A 23,593-nucleotide genomic window follows, 5' to 3' on the forward strand; every position below is an offset into this window, starting at 1 on the left:
GATTTTGCAGCAACAATGTAGGTAGCTATTGATTGCAACATGGACAATGTGGGTAGCTCCATTGTACCGAGATACAATGGATTAGCTCTGCAAACCTCTCCACAGATGCTGCCTGGCCTGACTCTCCCCAGATGCTGTGTTCAAAAAGGAACTGCAGATGCTGGAAGATCGAAGGTACACAAAATTGCTGGAGAAACTCAGCGGGTGCAGCAGCATCTATGGAGCGAAGGAAATAGGCGACGTTTCGGGCCGAAACCCTTCTTCAGACAGATTTTGTGTACCTTCTCTCCAGATGCTGCCTGGCCTGACTCCACAGATGCTGCCTGGCCTGACTCCCCAGATGCTGCCTGGCCTGCCTCTCCCCAGATGCTGCCTGGCCTGCCTCTCCCCAGATGCTGCCTGGCCTGCCTCTCCCCAGATGCTGCCTGCCCTGACTCTCCCCAGATGCTGGCTGGCCTGACTCTCCCCAGATGCTGCCTGGCCTGACTCTCCCCAGATGCTGCCTGGCCTGAATCTCCACATATGCTGCCTGGCCTGCCTCTCCCCAGATGCTGCCTGGCCTGACTCTCCCCAGATGCTGCCTGGCCAGCCTCTCCCCAGATGCTGCCTGGCCTGACTCTCCCCAGATGCTGCCTGGCCTGACTCTCCCCAGCAGCCGCAGCACAGCGGTTCCCCAACGGGAGGGGGCGGAGCGCTGCCTCCCCGCGGTCCAGGCGATCACTCCGCGGTGGGCGGGGCGGGGCGGGCGCAGGCGCAGTGAGCTGAGGGCGCAGGCGTAGTGAGCGGCGGGGCGCCCATGGCGGAGTCGGACTCTGAGGGAGCGAAGGTAACCATGGCAACGCGGCCTAGTTTGGGGGGTCGCGGCGCCCCGAGGTCATAGATCTCTTCCCGCACCTTGGACCTTAGTGGCACCGGGGCTCAGCAGCGGGAGCGAGCCCGGCCCCGTCCGGCCCAGGGACTGTCTGTAACTTCGATGCGGAAAAACGTTTTCACCCAGAGAGTTGTGAATCTGCGGAATTCTCTGCCACAGTCGAGGCCGATTCACTGGATGTTTTCAACAGAGAGTTAGATTTAGCTCTTAGTGCTAACGGAATCAGGGGATAATGGGAGAAGGCAGGAACAGGGGTACTGATTGTGGATGATCAGCCATGATCACATTGAATGGCGGTGCTTGAAGGGCCGAATGGCCTACTCCTGCACCTATTGTCTGTTTCCCTATATGTTTCTATAACTCAGGAGCTGTGTGTGTAACTCAGGGACTGTGTGTGTAACTCAGGGACTGTGTGTAACTCAGGGACTGTGTGTAACTCAGAGAGTGTCTGTGATGAAGTGCTTTGAGAGGTTGGTTATGGTGGATATCAACTCCTACCTCAACAAGAACCTCGACCCACTACAGTTTGCCTAATGTCACAACAGGTCAACGGAGGATGCGATCTCACTGGCTCTCCACTCCCTACTGGACCTCTTGGACAATAATAACACTTTTGTCAGGCTGTTGTTCATAGGCTAAAGCATCCGGCCCGCAGACTTCCGTCTTCTCCGGTACCTGGAAGGTAATTTTTGGACCGAGGGTCGGGTGAAACACTGTGAAAAAGACGCATTCAACCCTGCTTGGGATTACTAAATTCCAACTCCCATTTCCCTAAATCATTTAGCCAAAGTTTGTTATGTTAAATATAGCACAAAATGATTTGCTTAAGCATAAAAAACCATGCTATTCATTACATTAAAGCCATTTTTAAATCTGTTTTCAGACAAAGCTTGTTACTAACCAGCCATATGATGAAAGTCTGGATGTAAATGATTCGGAAGAAGTAGCAAGCATCTATACCCCATCCCCAAGGCAGCCTGGTAAGTGCAGGTAGCTTGAGATATAAGGGTATATATGTAAAGGAGGGCAAAAAGGCTAGATCGTGTCACGTACTAGGAAATATGTATGGTCATATGTAACATGAGGGTTATTATGTGGCCTGCTATGACATAAAATGATACATCTATCAGTGATTGATGTGAGAAATGGCCATTGAGGAAGTCACAAAGGCAGATATCCATGATATGTGTATTGAAAGATTTATTCACTGCCACACTGTGACCGTGTGGGGTTTCTCCAGGTGCTCCAGTTTCCTCCCACACTCCAAAGACGTACAGGTTTGTAGGTTAATTGGTTTTGGTAAAATTGCAAATTGTCTCTAGTGTGTTGGATAGTGCTAGTGTCTAGCTAACTGGTCGGCACGGACTCGGTGGGCCAAAGAGTAGATCAGAGACTGAATGTCCTGAGTCGAGTGTTTTACCTCCAGACACTGCAAAGCCTTTTCACTATCTGCAACTATATGTCAGGTTTATGATGGAATACTCTCCACATATCTAAATGAATGCAGTGCCATCGATTGTCAGGAAACCCAAAAGCCTGCAAGTAAGAATTTCATTGTTCCCTTTCAGTGTATGCAGGGACAATTTAGTTTCTTGAATAGCCAGGACAAAGCAGTTTGAAAGAGAACCTCGGCAACCACCCACAACATTAATTCCCACCTTCACCACTACATAGTGCGCAACAAAAGCTTTTCACTATGCCTCGGTTCAGGTGACAATAAACAAAACTCAAACAATTACTGCATTCGTTACCATCTGCAAAATGTACTACAGCTACTCATCCAGATTACGGCAACGGCCTACCAAGCCCATGATCTCAATCAACAAGTCAAACAAGGCCGGCAGGTATATGGGAACACCACCACATGTAAGTTGCACTCCTTGTAGCAAACCATTCTGATTTGGAAATAAATCATCGTGGGTCCACATTCTGGAGCTCCATCCCCAAAACCACTGTGGGTATGCCTTTGTTAGAAATAAACAGCAGTTTACAAACAAGGGTCTCGACCCAAAACGTCCCCCATTCCTTCTCTCCAGAGATGCTTCCTGTCCCGCTGAGTTACTCCAGATTTTTGTGTCTATCAGCAATTCAAGAAAGCAACTTAATAGCACCCTTTCGAGGGCAGTTAGAGATGAGTAATAACTGCTAATCTTATGAATGATGACAAGATCCTGATACTGCATTTTAACATAAAAAATAATATGGAGTGTGGTCTTTTGCTCATTCATGGCCATGGATCTTTTGCTCATTCACACCAATGGAATAAAAATCCAAGAGATATTCTGATATTTATTTCTGTTTGCTCTCAGCTGGCCCCAGGATAAGCCGCTCCCAAACCAGAATTATGGCAGATAACAGCAGCGATGAGTACGAGGAGGAGAACAGTAAGAAATCAGAGGTAACAAACACATTCATGATTGCACATTATCATTTCACTGTCATTAATTCTGCAGTTACACATAAACATTATGCAGTGGCATGTATGTCTCCATTGTAAAATAACACTATCTGGGCTCAAATCTGTGCACAGATTGCTTTTGCAAACTATTCTGGTACACAATCAGTTCTACACATTTGATGGCACTGGACATTGACATGAAATTTAAAAATGAGGAGGCTTAGGTAAGATCCAGATCCAAATACAGCATCAAGATGTTTGTAAATTTACAGCCATTTTAGGAACATGTTCAATTTATAGGCCATTTTAATCCTAACTTTCAGACGTGTGAATGAAAAGCAACAGTTGTTTAATCTCTGTGATGATCAGGCTGAAATAAAATGAGATTTGAATTTCTCCAGTGCAGGACATTAGCAAGCAGTGGAAAAAGGTGTTCATTGGTGGGTCAGCAGTGTATAGACTCTGAAGCTACTCCAGCTTTTTGAGTCTATCCTAATAAAAGGGAGAGATTTTTGTTTTTCATGGTATGTAGAACAGAGAAACGGCAACGAACCTATTAAGAATATAATGTGCTACTGTAGAGGAACATTAATGGGCTTGGCACAAAGATGATCCTATGCCACCTCCTCCCCAAACATAAGGAGGAGCTCGGCCAGCTTGACTCAAATTCTTGAGTTTCCAGAGAGGCTGCAGTTGAGTTTGTCTCAATTTTCTATATAACTTAAATACTTAGCAACGTAATCAGCCGAGTAATTTATTCTTCGTAATGTGTAGAATTTATATATTTAGCAGGAGAAAAAGAAGAGCTCAAAGTCCCTGCAGCAGGGGTTTGTAGAAAATGAGGATGAGGAGGAAGATGAAGATTCAGACGACACAGAATCTGATGAAGATGATGAAGAACATGGAGCACCACCAGAAGGGTGAGTCAGGCAGCAGTTGAACAGAAATGAAAACCAAAGTTGTTTCCTTCATGACATTGTGGCTCAGTCCATTGCTTGGTATCTTATCATCTAGTTAAGAAGTCTGTAGGTAAAATCGCTGATCAGTATTGACGTAAGGTAGATTTTCTTCAAAACAGATTTTGAAGAATTTATGAGATTTATGGAAGAGGATTAAAAAGATCTGGTACACGAAAAAGTACTCCGCAAGAATGGAGCAATCTCAGATCGGATTTCCAGAGCATGAGCCGAAGTGACTAAAAGCTCTGCTAAGAATGAAGAGGAGAGGGAGGAGAGTACACAGGAGGTTGTAGTCAGCGGACAGGTGGGTATGGTAGATGTGTACGAAGGAACTACAGATGCTGGTTTACACCATAGATAGACCAGAGGGCTGAAGTAACTCAGCAGGTCAGGCAGCATCTCTGAAGAAAATGAATAGGTGATGTGTCGGGTCGAGACCCTTCTTCAGACTCAAAAGGAATAGGTGATGTTTCGGGTCAAGACTCTTTTTCAGAATTTGAGTCTGAAGAAAGGTCTCACCTCGCTGAGTTACTCCAGCTTTTTGTGTTAATCTTGGGTATGTTAGATGTTCAGTCATTGCAAGATTTAATTGACAGAAGAAAATAATTTAAATTGGAAGCAGTGGGGTTAGGGTGGAACTAGAAATGAGATGATGTGGAGGTTTTTTTTGTGTGATGAGCTGTTTATTGTTTCAGTTGTAGTCTATGGATTTAACGTCCAGGTTCAGGAACAGCTGCTTCCCCACAGCCATCAGGCTAATAAACACTACAAGGTACACAAAAATGCTGGAGAAACTCAGCGGGTGCAGCAACATCTATGGAGCGAAGGAAATAGGCAACGTTTCAGGCTGAAACCCTTCTTCAGACTGAATAAACACCACAACCTCATAAGCTATGAAATACATAGATTATTATTATTATTATTGTTCTGTTATTGTTTGTTCTTTTTTTCTGAGTTTTTGTTATATTATTTATTATGATTGCATATTCTGTTGTGCTGCAGCAAGTAAGAATTTCATTGTTCTATATATTGGTATCTGGGACATATGACGATAAAACACTCTTGACTGTTGATTTTGTAAAATGTCCCTGCTTAATTGGGAAATGACTTAAGGGTCGAGACCCGAAACGTCACCTATTCCTTCGCTCCATAGATGCTGCCTCACCCGCTGAGTTTCTCCAGCATTTTTGTCTATCTTTGATTTTTCCAGCATTCCTTCTTAAGCGAATCAGAAAGTGGTGTAATTGTCTATAATGTGGATTTATTTTTCTTTCAGTGCATATGATCCTGCAGATTATGAGCATCTTCCTACTTCTACGGAAATAAAGGAGCTCTTTCAGTATATCACACGGTAAGCAGTCTGCATACAATTAATTTCATTTTGATGCCTGTGATGTTAGAGGTAGTTTTGTATCTGCACAGGTTTTAAGAGGGATCTTATAATAGTCTCACTGATAGTATGTATTCCACTCCCTCATCCTTCTATCTTTACAGCTGCTGTTAGGCAGAAATTGAGTTGATAAGTTTGTGGCAGAAACTGATACCAAGTAAAACTGAATTGCCAAAGCAAACTCAATTTGGCAGTTTTATGTTAATAATAATAGTGGGCAGCTACAAATGCTGACTCGTTACCGAAATGTAGAGCCCGTATTTAACTCAGTAAGTGCCAACAGTACATGTTCTTGATTTGCTGTACACCTCACCAGCATGTTCCTCCCTATTCACCCTCATTACATGTTGATAATATTCTGTGACCCAAAACGTCGCCGAAGTCGAGACCTGATACGTCCTTCTCCTTCTCTCCAGAGAGTTACCCGCTGAGTTACTCCAGCATTTTGTGTCTACCTTCGATTTAAACCAGCATCTTCTTCTTCTTATCGAGTCCACACACAAGATTAGAAGTTGTTCAGCCAGAGCTGAACACACGTCTCGGCATCTGCATACAATGGTGACTGTCTTGTCGCTTCTTGTGCGTGGTGGTGGAAAGAGGGCCGTGACGTGAACACTCTTTCCTTGACCACAAACCAGCAACTTCATCAACAAGTTCGCTGATGACACAACAGTGGTGGGTCTCATCATTGACAATGATGAGTCGGCGTACAGGATGGAGGTGGAGCTGCTCACAGGATGGTGCAAATCCCACAACCTCATTCTCAACGTGGGAAAAACTAAGGAGATGGTGGTTGACTTCAGGAGGGCGGGAAAACAACACCATACACCTCTGCACATCGATGGAGCTGATGTGGAAAGGGTCAGCAGCGTGAAGTTCCTAGGACTCCACCTGTCAGATGACCTGATGTCCACAACCAACACCACAGCACTGGTCAAGAGAGCCCAGCAGCGACTACACCCTCTCCGAAGACTTCGTAAAGCAGGTCTCCCCACTACACATCTACGAACTTTTTATAGGGGGACAATCGAGAGCACATTAACCGACGGCATCACTTCCTGGTTCGGGAGCTGCAAGGCGTACGAACTGCACCAACTTGACAGGATTGTGAAGACCGCCAGCAGGATTATTGGTGCTCCACTCCCTTTCTTGCTGGACATATACAGGAAGAGATGTATCAACAGAGCCATCTCCATCATCAAAGACCCCTACCACCCATCGCATCACATATTCTCCATCCTGCCATCTGGGAAGAGGTACAGGAGCATTAGCTGCAAAACCAGCAGGATGCTCCTCAGCTTCTTCCCGCAGGCTATAAGACTGATAAACGGACTTAGCCCCCTGCCAAAGTATCGCGCACCAACCATCAACCTGGACAGAGCCACTGTCGTGCCGCTGCCGATCGGAACGTCTGTTGATGTTTAGTAGAGAGTAGAGTGTTTAATTTAATTTGTTCATGATATATGTTTTTTATTTCTAGTTATTTGTTGTTATTTGTACTGCACACTGAATGGACACTGGTTGAGCAACCTTTTTTTGTTTCCTCTGGGTATGTGAGTACTCAGGAAAATGACAATAAAGATATACTGATACTGACTGATACTGATAGCATCTGCAGTTCTTTCTTACACACTGTATATGTGGCTGGTGTGCACCTTTGTAGCATGTTCCGAACTTGCTGTGTGCAAGTAGTTGTTCACCTTCTCAAACTTGCACTGATTGGAGACTTTCCTTCATGGAGTGGGAATGAAGATCAGCGAATAAGCCGTGCATCTCTCTGGAGCCCATAAAAATACATGATTTTTAAAAAAAAACATGTATGATGTTTGTTTTTTTCTTAGCTTCCTTTGACTATGATTATACTGCTACATACAGTATTTATCTAGCTTCCTGTTAAATACATATCTGCTGTTAGAAAAAGTCCTTAGAAGTGGTTGTGAGTTTTGAGTTTGTTTGTTCATGTTCGACAGGTATACTCCACAGTCTATTGAGCTGGATCACAAACTGAAGCCATTCATTCCTGATTTCATTCCGTCAGTTGGTGATATTGATGCTTTTTTGAAGGTGAAAACGTACTTTTAATTGTATTCAAATGACTTATTTAGTTATAACCATTTGACTTTTAATATATTCAAACCATTTTCTTTCTCTGAAATTAAATTTTCAATCGTTCTGAAATACATCGAATGACCTATTTGAACTGGGTGTTCCAGTAGAAGTGGGATAACAAAGAGCTGGTGATTGATGGCCAGCATGGACTCATTGGGCCGAAGGGCCTGTTTTCATGCTGTATCTCAAAACCAAACTAAAGCTCCAAAGTCACACGTCTTTGGGATGTGCGAAGAAGCCGGAGTACCCGGAGGAAATTCACGCGGTCACAGGGAGAACATGCAAACTCCACGCAGACCCGAGATCAACTTTGAAAAAATAAAAAATGGACTATTAACAAACTAGTTGGCAGGTTAACATTGTCATAAAATCTGGCTAAAGTTGACTATGTTAACCTAGGCTAAGTGGGGAACTAATTATTAAACTGTTTCTAGACTTCCCCTTCACCAGCACACATTTGGACAATTGATACAAGTTGTTTGTGAATGTTGATTGCTGTTATTTTCCTTGTGGCCTGTAGGTCCCACGTCCTGATGGGAAGTCGGACAACCTCGGCCTGATCCCGTTGGATGAACCTTGTGCAAAGCAGTCGGATCCGACTGTACTGTCCCTGTGGTTAACGGAGAATTCAAAGCAGCACAGTGTTACGGTAAGCAGAGGGGCACACTAGTTTGAGACTGAAACGTTACGCAGCCTTTTTCTTCCAGACATGCTGGATGACCCACTGAGTTACTCAGGCACTTTGTGTCCATCTTCGGCACATTTTAAGTTGCGAACTTGAGCTAGAGCAGGACTGCTGATTAGCCCAGCAATCAAAGGTAGACAAAAATGCTGGAGAAACTCAGCGGGTGAGGCAGCATCTATGGAGCGAAGGAATAGGTGACGTTTCGGGTCTCGACCCGAAACGTCACCTATTCCTTCGCTCCATAGATGTTCTATGTTATCCACTCCTTGCACAAAAGGGGCACTTTACAGAAGCCAATTAATGGCCCCTTCCCCTTCAATGTGGTGAAACAATATATCTCAAGAGAAATCGCTTAAAATGATTATAATGGATGGCGCAGTGGTACAGATGCTGTCTCACAGCGCCAGAGACGCAGTTTCCATCCTGACCTCGGGTACTGACTGTGCAGAGTTTGAGTGTTCTCCCTCTGATCATGTAACTCTTGAGTGCAGACTGGCTACCATGTTGGCTGCATTGCAACAGTTTCTTAACGTACAGTAGGTGGTCTTGGATATCCTGTTAGGGACACGCAAGAGAATACAAATCCAAGGCTTTTCACTGCAACAAGATCATATTGTTTGGTCTTCCATCAGTACAGTAATATCAAGACATGATATCTGTCTGATGCTGTTGGTGGAATTTAAATGCAATTACATTTATTGAGTCTTATTAATGCATTCCACAGTCATGAGAAATGACAGGAACAACATGATCCAGTGTCTTCAATGGGAAGCACATACATGCATGCCAGATGAGCACATTATCTGACAGAGATCTAATTGTGTACCAACTGCACTGTTTACGTAGTCTTGAATGTGGTCATTTGGCTGAGGTACTATGTGGCATATAACATTCTAATACCTCAATATATCTTTAACATAGAGAAATGTTCTTAAATGCTTCCTGGGAACTTCATTTAATACAATTTGACACCGAGCTGCCTAAAGAGAGAGTTTGGCAAGTAAATAGTAATTTATACATACAGATGGGTTTCCTTGGAAAAGAAGTTTAAAAAAATAATTCTAATCTTAATTTCTACGCAGCTGTCCGTGATGGGGCGATGTAAGTATAGATATGCATGCGGTCAGAATCAGAGATGTTTACAGTAACAAAGCTACAGCGGTGGAGACGGGCAAGATTGATTCAAACACAAAGTCAGGCGTTTTTAATTTGAGATATTTATCAAGGACTTACCTGAAGGAAAAGAGTTAACAGAATGTACATCTAATAACTGTACCTGTGGCAATTAGTTCAACTTTGAGGAATCACATCCTAGGGTTTAAAGTACCTTTAAGATTAAGAAAATGTTTATTTCTTTCACCACAGCAGCTGAAGGTGAAAAGTCTGGAGAATGTGGAAAAGAATCCCAAGGCTCTTGACAACTGGATGGAAAGTATCAGTGAGCTGCACCGCTCCAAACCACCCGCTAATGTTCACTACACCAAGTGAGTTGTGTCTGTCGCTTTGTGTATACCCATTGTGGACTTCAGCTTTCCTTCATCACCATTACTGGACAGTACCTGTGGAACTGGGCAGCAATTGAAATGTAATAAGTGATCACATCTCGTAGCTGTAGTTGATGCACTCTATTCCCTCCTTAGGCCCATGCCTGATATCGATTCGCTCATGCAGGAGTGGCCACCAGAGTTTGAGGAGCTGCTGGGAAAGGTGAGTGAGCCCCATCAGAACAGTAAATCTGGTATCGCTTATCAGTACTGCCAGCGAGAAGCATTTCTCTCAATGTCTAAATTATCTTTCTTTTAACTCAGGTGAGCCTGCCCACAGCAGAAACCAACTGTGACCTGCCCCAGTACATTGATATGATCTGTGGTAAGCACCAAATGGTAGCTTTAATTAAATGCTGGAGAGAGTTCACAGATAATGTGTATTGTAACAGACTGGCTGCCACAGGATGTGCTGGCTGTTTGCCCTATCTACCTTTTGAAAATGAGTGAAATCTGGAACAATGAGATGAACATTTATTTCTTTGACTTTATCTTTCACTCTACCCATCGCCCCAGTGGAGTAAAAACAAAGTGCAGGAAATACTCAGCAGGTCCTGCAGCATCCGTGGAGAAATGTCACTATCAGGTTCAATGCCTCGTTAACTTTTTTTTCACCACAGATGCCACCTGATTTGCAGACTATTTCCACACTGGTTTTATTTCAGATTTTTGATTCAAGCACAGTGTTTTAAGGCACATTTTAATGATGCTCCATGGCTCCAGGTATGAGAGAGGAATAGTCACTTGTGTATTGTGCCCGATTTCCCCCAGTAGAGAGCACAAACATGCAGTCATCATTCAGCATCAAATGTGGCAATGATAATTCCCAGAATGAACAGCTTGCTGCAACTTACTGGTCACTGCAACCAGATAGAGACCCACCAGTGAAACAACAGTTCCAGTGGAAGTATACCTTGGAAAACGGTGCTTACAATAGAGGGGGAGAAAATGTTTCTGCTTTGTTCCAAGTCGTCACATTTAGGTACCTACTATGAGAAGTTATTAATAAGAATCATTAACCTGTATACCAGCTGTAGGTGGCCACGGTGGCACAGCGGTAGAGTTGCTGCCTCACAGCTCTTGCAGCTCTAGAGACCCAGGTTCGATCCCGACTATAGATGCTGTCCGTACATTCTCCCCGTGACAGGGTGGGTTTTCTCCGAGATCTTCAGTTTCCTCCCACACTCTGAAGATGTTTCGGTATGTAGGTTAATTGGCTTGGTGTGTGTGTAAATTGTCCCTAGTGTGTGTAGGATAATGTTAATGTGCGGGGATTGCTAGTCGGTGTGGACCCGGTGGGCTGAAGGGCCTGTTTCCGTGCTGTATCTCCAAACTAAACTAAACCAGCTAATTTACGAGTCTGCTACATCAGTGGCCCAACCCCTGTGCTATAGACTTGTCCAATTCACTGCCATTATACTATGGAGAGCAGGCACGCAAGTTTCTCTGCCTGCTGTACAAATATTTGACCAGGCTGTGATGCAAACAGTATAGCAGTGACAGGCAATTGTCAGTTGTTTCAGTCAGACCTATTTAATTAAGATTGTTCACAAGATCATTAGCGTAGGCTCCATGAAAATGAGACGGCTGATTTGCTGCCCCCCCCCCCCCCCCCCCCCCCCCCCGGGATGTTTGATACTGAGGCTTTGCAAGTAACTACTGTTTAAAAATATATATATTTTGTCTCCTGCCATCCCTTCCCCCCTTTCAGCAATTCTGGACATCCCTGTATACAAGGACCGTATCCAATCCTTGCATGTGCTGTTCACCCTACACTCAGAGTTCAAAAACTCACAGGTAAGACATGCCAAGATCAAGAATGAACAAAAAGCCTCAATGTCTGTCAAGAATGTTGCTTTCCATTCATACCACTCCCATTCCACACATAGCAATAAGTGTGCAAAAAGGAACTGCAGATGCTGGTTTACACCGAAGATAGACACAAAAAGCTGGAGTAACTCAGCGGGACAGGCAGCATCTCTGGAGAGAAGGAATGGGTGATGTTTCGGGTCGAGACCCTTCTTCTGACCCGAAAAGTCACCCATTCCTTCTCTCCGCTGAGTTTCCCCAGCACTTTTGTCTATCTGTTGTTCGTTTCTACACTATACAATTGGAAGTGGTTTAGAGTTGTACAATTGTAGCACATGGAATCAGGCCCTTCAGCCCAAATCATCCATGCTGACTGAAATGCCTATCTGCACTTCTCTTATTTTCCTTCATTTTGCCCATTTTCTTGTATTCCTTTTCTATCCACATCCCTGTCTAAATGCTTCTTAAATGCTGTAATTCTACCAGCCTCTACCATCTCTTCTGGCAGCTCATTCCATATAATCACCAGTGCCTGTGTGAAAATAAAAATTATTTCTTATTTTAGTCCTTAAATCCTCTGGGCCTGAATTTATATAAAGTTGCCGATCACAGTCACCAATCCAAACTGTAATTTGATTTATTCTAGATCATAAACAGAATTCAGTGGTTGTTCGTGTTTACACACGTTGACCCTGATGTAATGCTAAATCCTATTTGCAAATGTTTACTGTATTAATGTTTACTGCTTAAGCAATTCATTTTCAAACTTAAATAATTCTCTCATTGGGAGTGACTTGAATTAATTTTAGGTTATAGGTAATAACTTCCTCTTGCATGCATTTCCATCTATAATGGTACAAGGATGAGTGGTTTTATTGCAGGCACTTAATAGCTATTCACTTGTTGTCCCCTTCTGTTTGCAGCATTTCAAAGCTCTTGCAGAAGGGAACAAGGTGAGCAGTTCTGAGGAGCCTCCATCTCACAACGCAGATGTGGACACAATAACGTATGACTAAATAGCAGCTTTGGGCAACTAACTCCAGAGGAACCTTTAAAGCCTTCTTTGAATTCTTTAAAAAAACCATCCTGAGTTGTTTATTTTTCTATTTATTCTGTACATTTTTCCAATAAATATTATTCTGAACAAGAATGTTCCAACTTCATGTATCAAGTCTTTTGCAACTGGATCAACAAAAATCAAGATTTTTCTTTTAAAGAAATGATAAACTGCCAGGTTTGTCACCAGACTGGCTGAATTTTCATTTATCTTTACAAAAAATATGTTGTGCATGTATATATAAAGCAGGTAGAGAAACACTTCCTTTGCAGGAATCCTGCACTAGTTTGGTTTAACAGACAGAAACAAACAATAGTAAATGAGTAGGAAGGAAGTGCAGGTGCTGGTATACACCAAAGATAGACACAAAATGCTTGAGTAACTCTTCGGAACAGACAGCATCTCTAGAGAGATGGAATGGGTGACGTTTCGGGTCGAGACACTTAATGAGTCTGAAGAAGTTCAAGTTCAAGTTCAAGTGAGTTTATTGTCATGTGTCCCTGTATAGGACAATGAAATTCTTGCTTTGCTTAAGCACACAGAAAATAGTAGGCATTTACTACAAAACAGATAAATGTGTCCATATACCATGATATAAATATATACACACATGAATAAATAAACTGGTAGTGCAAATAACAGAAAGTGGTTGCTAATAATCAGAGTTTTGTCCGAGCCAGGTTTAATAGCCTGATGGCTGAGGGGAAGTAGCTATTCCTGAACCTGGTTGTTGCAGTCTTCAGGCTCCTGTACCTTCTACCTGAAGGTAGCAGGGAGATGAGTGTGTGGCCAATAAAGGTTCCTCTGGAGTTAATTGCCCAAGAAGGGACTTGACCTGAAACGTCACCCATTCCTTCTCTCCAGAGATGCTGCCTGACCGGCTGAGTTACTCCAGTATTTTGCATCTATCAATAGTAAATGAAATTTCGGAGCAATAACTGGTGCCAAAATGTCATATTTCCAAATTTACCAAGGACATAAAATTTGGTGGGAATAATATAATGATGAGATTCAAAGCGGCTCCTTCAATAGGAGGAGTGGAGTAAGGATTCACCAGACCTTTTCCTGGGATAGCAGGTCTGCTAGAGAAGGAGTTTGGACAGATTAGACCTCTGTTCCCTATAGAAGAATAAGAGGTTAGCTCATTGAAACATCCAAGACAGACATGAGGAGGCTGTTTCCCTTGACGGAGGAGTCAAGCTCGAGGGATCAGTCTCTAAATAAGGAGGAGGCCCTTTCCAAGAGCACCTTTTGCCATCTGAAGAAGAGTGCTTGAAGTTCTACTGAGGAAGTTGAACCCAACCTCTTCAGAGATAGGGACTACCTATAGCGTTATCTCCAGGACTGCCCCCCATAACTCCTGCAGATCCAAGGTAAAATAAGTGAACTAATGTGTAATTGGCACTTTGATCTGGCTCAAACTACATTCAGCCCAGGCCAAAAGGGAGACTATATCATCTATATTAGAATAAAGGGGAAGCTATTTAAGACTGAGGTGAGAAAAAACGTTTTCACCCAGAGAGTTGTGAATTTGTGGAATTCCCTACCACAGAGGGCAGTGGAGGCCAAGTCACTGGATGGATTTAAAAGAGAGTTAGATAGAGCTCTAGGGGCTGGTGGAATCAAGGGATATGGGGAGAAGGCAGGCACGGGTTATTGATTGGGGATGATCAGCTAGGTTCACAATGAATAGCGGTGCTGGCTCGAAGGGCCGAATGGCCTCCTCCTGCACCTATTTTTTATGTTTCTATCTACATGCCTGACCTAATATCCCTGAAATAGAACACTCCAGGTTCTATCATGGCATGAAATTTCCATAAAGCACTTCAAGTATCTTAAATATTCCTTGAAATGATGTATCATCCATCCTCTCTGATGGGTACGAATGACTTGCGACCACTCGGAGTGGAGAATCCAAGTTTTGGTAATGCAGCGATCACCTTGAGCCTCGACAGTGAAGCTTGTGAAGCCAAGTGAAAATGGAACTTCCAAACGATCAACTCATCCATGCTCTAAAGCTCCTCCTGCCCGAACGGTGACAGAGTCTGCAGTACCTTCACAATGTGCCCTAGCCGTCTCGAAACCTACAGAAATGGAATTGAAGCCCTGACACCATGTTTAAGAAGGAACTGCAGATGCTGGAGTCTGAAGAAGGGTCTCGACCCGAAACGTCGCCTATTTCCTTTGCTCCATAGATGCTGCCTCACCTGCTGAGTTTCTCCAGCATTTTTCTCTACCCCTGAACCCAAGTGACTGCCCAAGGAGAGACAGCACCATCGTACATAACCTGCAGAATCTCACCATGCATGGTATTAAACGTTTATATATATATATAGATGAGAGGAATAGATCGGGTAGATGCACAGAGTCTCTTGCCCAGAGGAGGTGAATCGAGGACCAGAGGACATAGGTTTAAGGTGAAAGGGAAAAGATTTCACAGGAATCTGAGAGGAAACCTTTTTCACACAAAGGGTGGTGGGTGTATGGAACAAGCTGCCGGAGGAGGTAGTTGAGGCAGGGACTATCCCAACGTTTAAGAAACAGACAGGGACATGGATAGGACAGGTTTGGAGGGATATGGACCAAACGCAGACAGGTGGGACTAGTAGCTGGGACATGTTGGCCGGTGTGGGCAATTTGATCCGAAGGACCTGTTTCCACTCTGTATCACTCTATGACTCTATATACATATCGCTGAAGAATTTGTTAAACATCTGAATAAATAAAAGATCTTATGCAAAAGACTAGGGGTGGTCGAGCTATTGCCTGTGTATGGAAATTGTTAGGAATGGGAAGGAAACAAATTGGAACCAGATAATGAGAAAGAAGAAGATGCAATAGTTAGAAAAATACTTGCATTTAATACTTAAGATAGACACAAAAAGCTGGAATAACTCAGCGGGTCTGTCAGCATCTCTGCATAACCCACAGGAAACAGTCTTTCATGTCTCCTCTGCCCTAGAAATACACGCAATCTCTGCCCAGTTCACACACTTGTTCAGGAAATCACATTTAAATTGGTAGTTGCACGACAAGAATTAGGAGAGGTAAAAAAAATAAACAAATACGTTGCACTTTTTAATCCCCCATATTTATGAAAAATACTGAGACCGAAAACAAATTATTGCAAAGTTGGAAGCTTGAAATCACAATCGAGATTGATTAGAAAGTAGGTCAGGCAGCGTCTTGGAGTAATGTTGCAGCCCAGTGACTTTTCATCTGTGGACTTGTAGTTGACAGGTCTGCGAATGGTAACTCTGGCTGCGCTGTGTGGTGAGATTTGCAGGGTGCACTGAGAATTTTGGTAAGTGACACGAGGCTTGAGTGGGTGGGTGGATTGAGAAATGTGGAGGGAGGGTGGGTGGGGGAGTTGAGACATGTGGAGGGTATTTGATTGAAAAGCTTGGTGAGTGGATGGATTTGAGGAATAAAGCAGCGAGCGTAACGTGAGTGAAATACGAAGAGGGCATGTAAGTGTTAATCCATTGAAAGGCATTGGGGTCAGTGAGAGTTCCGTGCTTTTTTTGATTATTCAGCATATTGCTGATTTTGACATAATAAGAAAAACCACAGATTGGAAACCTGGCACTTTTGAGACAGGATGTAAACGCATAACCTTTGCAGTTTAATTTTCTTGCCTCTATAAAGCAGGGTGGTCTGTGTGCATGGATGTGTTTAAAAATACAGAATGTACTAATTAAGGTTTTGTGCAAAGCGTGTCAGCAGCATCTTCTCTGATAGATCGATTGCCAAGATATGGCTCGGTGGTGAGCCAGAAAAAAAGGTGAGATAATAAGAGATTAAGTTGAAGCAAGGTCCACCGGTAAGCAAAGCCACCACTCAGATGGTGTACTAGTGATATCATTTCGAACGAGAAGTTGAAGGTCAAGATATGTGAATTAATTGAGAAGATGGGGTGCTGGAATTGGACAACCTGTGATGGACCACAAACTAATAATGCCTTTATCTAGAGATTACATGTTCGTATACATTGGATATGAAGAGGATCGAGCTCAGCTGCAATGCCACCCATGGTTAAGTACCCTGTTTAGAGAACAGTTTGAATAATACTTAAGATAGACACCAAAAGCTGGAGTAACTCAGCGGGTCAGACAGCATCTCTGCAGAAAAGGAATAGGTGACGTTTCGGGTCGAGACCCTTATTCAGACTGGGAGTCAGGGGAGAGAGATACGAGAGATATATATGTTCAAGAAGGAACTGCAGATGCTGGAGAATCGAAGGTAGACAAAAGTGCTGGAGAAACGCAGCGGGTGCAGCAGCATCTATGGAGCGAAGGAAATAGGCAACGTTTCGGGCCGAAACCCTTCTTCAGACTGGGTTCAGTTACTAGACATGATCTAGAGAAATAAGTTCAGATCCTGATATGACAGCTGGGAAATCCTGTATAATGTTTAATTAATCATAGTCTAGAATTACGAGACTAGTTTTAGTAACGGCAAAATGAAGACACAAAATCCACCACCTTATCTTCGTCTGGGTTTTCTGTGTCTCCACTGCGTGGTTTAACTACTCTCCGAAATGTCACAGCAGATTGCTTAGTTTAAATCAATTAGGGATAGGCAATATATGTTTACTGTTTCACAGTCCATCATTGACTACAAATGGAGTGGGTTTAAAGAGAGATTTCAGTATTACGTTTGTACAGTTTTAAAAAGTAAGGTTTGGAATTACTGAGTTTAGTTCTTAGAACAGCCTTTTGTTTCTGAATAGGAATTTATTTTCGAGATGAAGCTAATTTATACAGCAACCGTAGCATTGTGTTGGACACCTTGTGGGAAAATATTGCCGAGGGTATGTGTAGCATCCCAGTAGCTGCTGTAAATGAGGAATTGGAAGGGCTGTCGGAACTGTGAAAAATTATTCTCATCAGGATAGCGGCACTGAATTAACTGTGGACTGACAAGTCTATGGGTCCCAAAGACTTCATCACCGAATCTTAAAAGTTGTGTCTAGTGAGATAATTATTTGCATTGATTTTATCTTTTCAAACTTTCTTGGATTTGGGGAAGTTTCCATCAGGTTGAAAATAGCAAGTGTAATTTCTTTATTGACAAAGTGGAGGAGAGACCAAAACCGCGCTCATCAAGGGGTAGATGTTAAAAGCAATGATTAAGGACTTGCTGTGTCAAAGGTTATTACAAAAAATGAAAGCTTATGGTGTAGCAGGTATTTTTGAATCGAAAATTGACTGGATAATGGAAAACAAAATACAAGTATTCATAAATGTTTGTTCCCTATCAAAACATAACGTGGCGTGCCGTGGTGATCTGTACTTTCATCATTTATATAAATAATTTAAATGGATGAAGGTATCCAAGAATTTTTGGTAACTTTCTTGATAACACAAAGTTAGATTAGAAAGTAAATTACAAAGAAGACATCAGCAAATTGAAAATTGATTTAGATAGTGAAGTACATGAGCAACGCTAGATCAATAGAATATGAAGCTGTGGTTGGATGGTGTGGAGGAGGGAGGGGATGTGATGTCAGTAAAAATAAATTTAAGCTTATTATCAAAATGATTAAAAATCGCCAACTCTGAGATGTAAGAGGGTTTGGGTATTCCAGTGCCTAATTTATGAAGATGCCTCTGAAGAAGGGTTTCGGCCCGAAACGTTGCCTATTTCCTTCGCTCCATAGATGCTGCCGCACCTGCTGAGTTTCTCCAGCAATTTTGTCTACCTAATTTATGATATGGTGTGTAGAGGTACTCCAAATAATGAGGAAAACCAATGTTATCTTTTCACACAAGGGGAACGAATACAAAAAATAGGGAGGTTATGCTCCATTTATATAAACCGTTGATGAGCATACATCAGGGGTAGGGTCTCCTCGTGTAAGGCAAGATGCAAATGCATTGGAAGCAGTTCAGAGAAGATTTACTAAACTAACAATGGAAATCCATGGAAAGATTGGACGAGCTAGGCTTGTATCCATGTGAATATGGAAAAAAATGAGAGGAGCCTTGATTGAAACATGAAATCCTGAGGACTCTATACGTTTGCAGCAGGAGTTTAGTCTTGAGTGGATTCCAGCGCGTTTTTATTGCGCACTGCGTTCTCCATCAAACCTGGCTGCATGACAATATTCATGTCCAAGATAAGCAGGGTCTGACATTTGCCAGTCTGGAAGTGGAGAGAATCTAAAACTCGGGTTGCATTTTGAAAAAAAGTTGACACACGAAACTAGAGATGCTGGAATCCACGGCAAAAAACACAAATTGCTGGAGGGACTCAGCAGGTAAGCAGCATCTGTGGAGGCAAAGTGATAGTGATGTTTCAGGTCGAGACCCTGTATCAGGACTCTTTTTGTTTCAGGGAAAGAGACTGGATAAGAAGAGGATTGACCTCAACTGTAATGCAACCGGTGGTTAAGTACCCTGTCTGGACTAATATTTGTGTAATATTTAGCTGGGTACTAATGGAGCTCGAGCCAGTGTCTTCAGGAGAGGAATTAGGTTAACTTGCTAGACTGGTGATCCAGAGAAATAAGCTCAGATCCTGGCATGACAGCAGGAAAATAACATTTAGTTACTTAAATATAGTCAGTGAGGAAACAGGCCCTTAGGTCCAACTTGCCCATGCTGACTAACATGTCCCCTCTATACATGTCCCACCTGCCTGTGTTTGGTCCATACCTCTCTAAACCTGTCCTATCCATGTACGTGTCTAAATGTTTCGTAAACATTGCGATAGCACCTGCCTCAACTACCTCCTCTGGCAGCTCGTTCCATACACCCACTGCCCTTTGTGTGAAAAAGTCACCCCCTCAAATCTTTCCCCCCTCACCTTAAACCTACGTCCTCTGGTTCTTGATTCCCCTACTCTGGGCAAGAGAATCTGTGGGTCGATCCGATCTATTCCTCTCATGGTCTGGGATTACGAGAAGTTTTGGTCGTGGCGAAGGTGACATTTCCAGATAGTAGCAAAACCCTGCTAGTTCGCCGATGACTTTTTTAAAAATTTTTTATTTATTTATTTATTAGAAGCAGACATATTATACAATGTAGTTACATATTATAGTAAAAAAAAAAACTTTTCATATACATCAGTCATACATTATTAAAATTTTCCATTATCAATTACTTCTGCTTCTAGTATTTTTATTTTTTATAGAAAGCGAGAAAAAGAGAGGGTAGAAAGTTACAAATAAAAAAGAAAGCAAAAAAAACACAACAGAAAAACAAGGGAGGTGGAATGGGTTACCTGTAATACATCAATGGAGATAGGTTCGTAGGTTATAAAGTATAGAGTATAGTTTTTCATCTGTTCCTGAGTTCAAGTTTCAGCTGGGTCCTCGTGCTGTGCCAATCTATCCCTTCAGATAGTTAATGAATGGAGCCCAAATTTTATGGAAAAGATCTTGTTTGTCCATTAAGACAAGTCTAATTCTTTCTAAGTATAGGGTCTCCGACATTTCCGTAATCCATATTTTGATTGTGGGGGTTGTAGGGCCTTTCCAAGATGTTAATATTAATTTTTTTCCGGTTATTATACTGTAATTGAGGAAGTTTCTTTGGTTTGTTGTGAGTGTTAAGCTTTGTTCTGATATTCCAAGTATTATTAATTTTGTGTCTGGGTCCAGTTTTGTATTAATAACTTCTGAAGTTATTTCAAAAATATCTGTCCAGAAATGTTTAAGTTTTATACAGTTTGCAAACGTATGTGTTAAATTAGCCTCTAAATGTAGACATTTATCACAAATAGGAGAGATTTGTGGGAAGATTCTATTTAGTTTTATTTTAGAGAAGTGTAGTCTATGTAAGACCTTGAATTGTATTAAAGTATGTCTGGCATTTAATGAACATTGATGTATTTGTTGTAAACTTTCGTCCCACATATCTTTCGTGATAGGATGACCTATTTCAATTTCCCATTTGTATCTATGTGGTTCGGTCAGTGGTACCTGATAGGTTATTTAGTAGGGTGTTATAAATATAAGCTATTAGTTTTTCAGTATTAGGATGCTTGTTCAGACACTCATCAAGAATTTCTGATTCCCTATTCCTGTAAACTTGTGTATTAGATTTAACATAATCTCTAATTTGTAGATATCTGAAAAAATTATTTGAGTGCAGTCCATAATTCAGTTGTAACTCTTGAAATGAAAGAAAAGTACCTTTCCCATAAAGATGTCCTATATTTTTGATTCCATGATTTTTCCATTGTGTGAAACCTTTGTCCATAAAGGATGATTTGAACAAAGGATTATTTACAATGGGAAGGCAGAGTGGTATATTATTCAATTTTAAATCTTTTTTTATTTGTTTCCAAATTCGTATTCCACTATGTATTATGGGGTTTTCTTTATAGGTTTTTTTGTGCTGTTTTGTGGGGGCAAATATGATCGGTCCAATTTCAAAAGGTAGACAGTCTTCCTTTTCCATCATTAGCCAATCTGGTTGTTGGTCCATTTCTTCCAGCCAAAAATTCATGTTTTTAATATGGGCTGCCCAAAAATAAAATAAGAAATTTGGCAAAGCCAGACCTCCATTTATCTTTGATTTACATAAATGTTTTTTACTTATTCTATGATTCTTATAATCCCAGACAAAACTTGTAACAATGGAGTCGACTTTTTTGAAAAAAGTTTTTGGGATATATATCGGAATTAATTGAAGTAGGTACAGTAGTTGCGGTAAAAAAATCATTTTTATAGCATTAATTCTCCCAAGCATTGAAATGGGGAGTGTTTTCCAGTATTGAATATTCTTATGTAGTTTATTCAGTAAGGGTGGGAAATTTAGTTTAAATAAAGAGGTATATGTCTTAGTTACCCAGATTCCTAAGTATTTAAATTTATCTTTAACTATTTTAAAAGGGGATTGTTGTATTGTATGTAAATTGAATTTTGTTATTGGCATGATTTCGCTTTTATTCCAATTGATTCTATATCCCGAAAACTGACCAAATTGAGTTATTAGATTTAATAGGTTTGGAATACTAGTTTCTAATTTTGTAATATATATTAGTATATCATCTGCATATAAGGAGATTTTATTCCTTGTGTCTCTAGTATTGTATCCAAATATTCCTGGATGGTTTCTAACGCTTTCTGCTAGGGGTTCGATTGCAAGAGCAAATAATAGTGGGGATAGTGAGCATCCTTGTCTACAGCCTCTAGAGAGATTAAATTTAGTTGATAACATTTTGTTTGTTAATATTCTAGCTGTTGGGTTAGAATATAACAATTTAACCCATGTACAGTACTTCTCTCCTAGTTGAAATTTTTCCATCACCGAAAATAAATATGGCCATTCTACCTGGTCAAATGCTTTTTCAGCATCTAACGAGATAATTGCTAGCTCTGCGTTGGGGATTCTATTGGAGTATATAATATTAAATAATCTTCTCAGATTAAAAAATGAATACCGTTTGGGGATAAACCCTGTTTGGTCAGGATGTATTAATTTACTGATCACTAAGCTCAATCTATTAGATAGAATCTTAGTTAATATTTTCTGATCAGTATTTAAGAGGGCTATAGCTCTGTATGAACCTGGGTCTTCAAGATCCTTGTCCGTTTTTGGTATAAGTATGATTGTTGATTCATTTAGAGTTTCTGGGAGTTTCTGTTGAGTATAAGCGTATTTGTACATTGTCTGTAGGCGTGGGGAAAGCAAATCATAAATTTTTTTATAAAATTCCGAATTTAGACCATCGGGTCCTGCCGACTTTCCGTTTTTTAAGGACTTTATTGATTCTTCAATGTCTTTTATCGTAATTTCAGCCCCTAGCAATTCTCTCTCTTTCTGATCTAGACCCGCAAACTTACAATTCTGTAAAAATGTTTCCATTCCCGTTGATTGTTCTGTTATTTTAGATGAATACAATTTTTGATAGTATTGTAGAAATCTATCATTAATATCTTTAGGCAATGTTAATGTTTCTCCCTTATCTGTTCTAATTTTGTATATTGTTTTTTCCCCGTCCAATTTGCGAAGTTGACGCGCTAATAGTTTTTGTGGTTTGTCACCAAATTCAAAATTTAATTGTTTTGTATGTTGATAAAGTTTTATAACTTGATCTGAATAAATCTTGTTTAATTTATATTTCAATACTGCAATTTTATTGTGTTTTATCGTGGATGGTGCTGCTGCATTTTCTGTGTCTAATTGCTTTATTTCCATTTCCAGTTTCTTTTGTTTGGCCCTATTCTCTTTATTAAAAAATGATTGGGAAGAAATTAATGCTCCTCGTACAAATGCTTTAAATGTTTCCCAAAGAAGGGAGGCAGAGATTTCAGGGCTATCGTTAGCCTCAAAAAACATTTTAATCTGTTTTACTAGATATTCATTACATGACTTATCTTTTAAGATTTGGGGATTAAATCTCCATTGTGACTGTGTCTCTGCCATTCCGTTTACTTTGATCATAAATGTTAATGGGGCATGGTCTGAGATTATGATGTTATGATATTGTGAGTTATAGGTGAATGGGATAAGTTTTGAATCTACCAAAAAATAGTCTATCCTTGAGTAAGTTTTATGTACTGGTGAGTAAAATGAATATTCTCGGCCCGATGGATTTTCAATTCTCCAAACGTCCTTAATATTAGTGGTATTAATGTATGAATTTAAAAATTCACTTGATCGAGATTTTAGTTTTCTTTGAGTTGATGATCTATCCAAACAAGCATCCAATGTACAATTTAAATCTCCACCGATTATTAAGTTTTGTTGTGTACCTTCCGGGATATTGTTAAGAATTCTCTTAAAAAACAGAGGGCTATCAAAATTTGGTCCATACA

General features: G+C 41.2%; 1 protein-coding gene across 2 annotated transcripts; it reads left to right on the plus strand.

Annotated features, from left to right (window-relative positions):
• Positions 1 to 753: 753 nt before the first annotated feature.
• ift46 (intraflagellar transport 46) lies at positions 754 to 12,915 on the plus strand. 2 transcript variants are annotated; one of them, XM_033049661.1, is made up of 13 exons: positions 774 to 826; positions 1,417 to 1,553; positions 1,755 to 1,851; positions 3,181 to 3,269; positions 4,059 to 4,189; positions 5,505 to 5,579; positions 7,589 to 7,682; positions 8,248 to 8,376; positions 9,778 to 9,896; positions 10,053 to 10,119; positions 10,221 to 10,281; positions 11,668 to 11,753; positions 12,689 to 12,915. In XM_033049661.1, exons 4-13 carry the CDS (start codon positions 3,216 to 3,218, stop codon positions 12,779 to 12,781), a joined length of 909 nt encoding a protein of 302 aa, XP_032905552.1. In that variant the 5' UTR covers positions 774 to 826; positions 1,417 to 1,553; positions 1,755 to 1,851; positions 3,181 to 3,215; the 3' UTR covers positions 12,782 to 12,915. The 2 variants fall into 2 exon arrangements, with proteins under 2 accessions (XP_032905551.1, XP_032905552.1); XM_033049660.1 differs by lacking the exon at positions 1,417 to 1,553 and having other exon boundaries at positions 754 to 826.
• The last annotated feature ends 10,678 nt before the right edge of the window (positions 12,916 to 23,593 follow it).

Source organism: Amblyraja radiata, chromosome 33 (genome assembly GCF_010909765.2).
Source record: "Amblyraja radiata isolate CabotCenter1 chromosome 33, sAmbRad1.1.pri, whole genome shotgun sequence".
Taxonomy (NCBI): Eukaryota; Metazoa; Chordata; class Chondrichthyes; order Rajiformes; family Rajidae; genus Amblyraja; species Amblyraja radiata.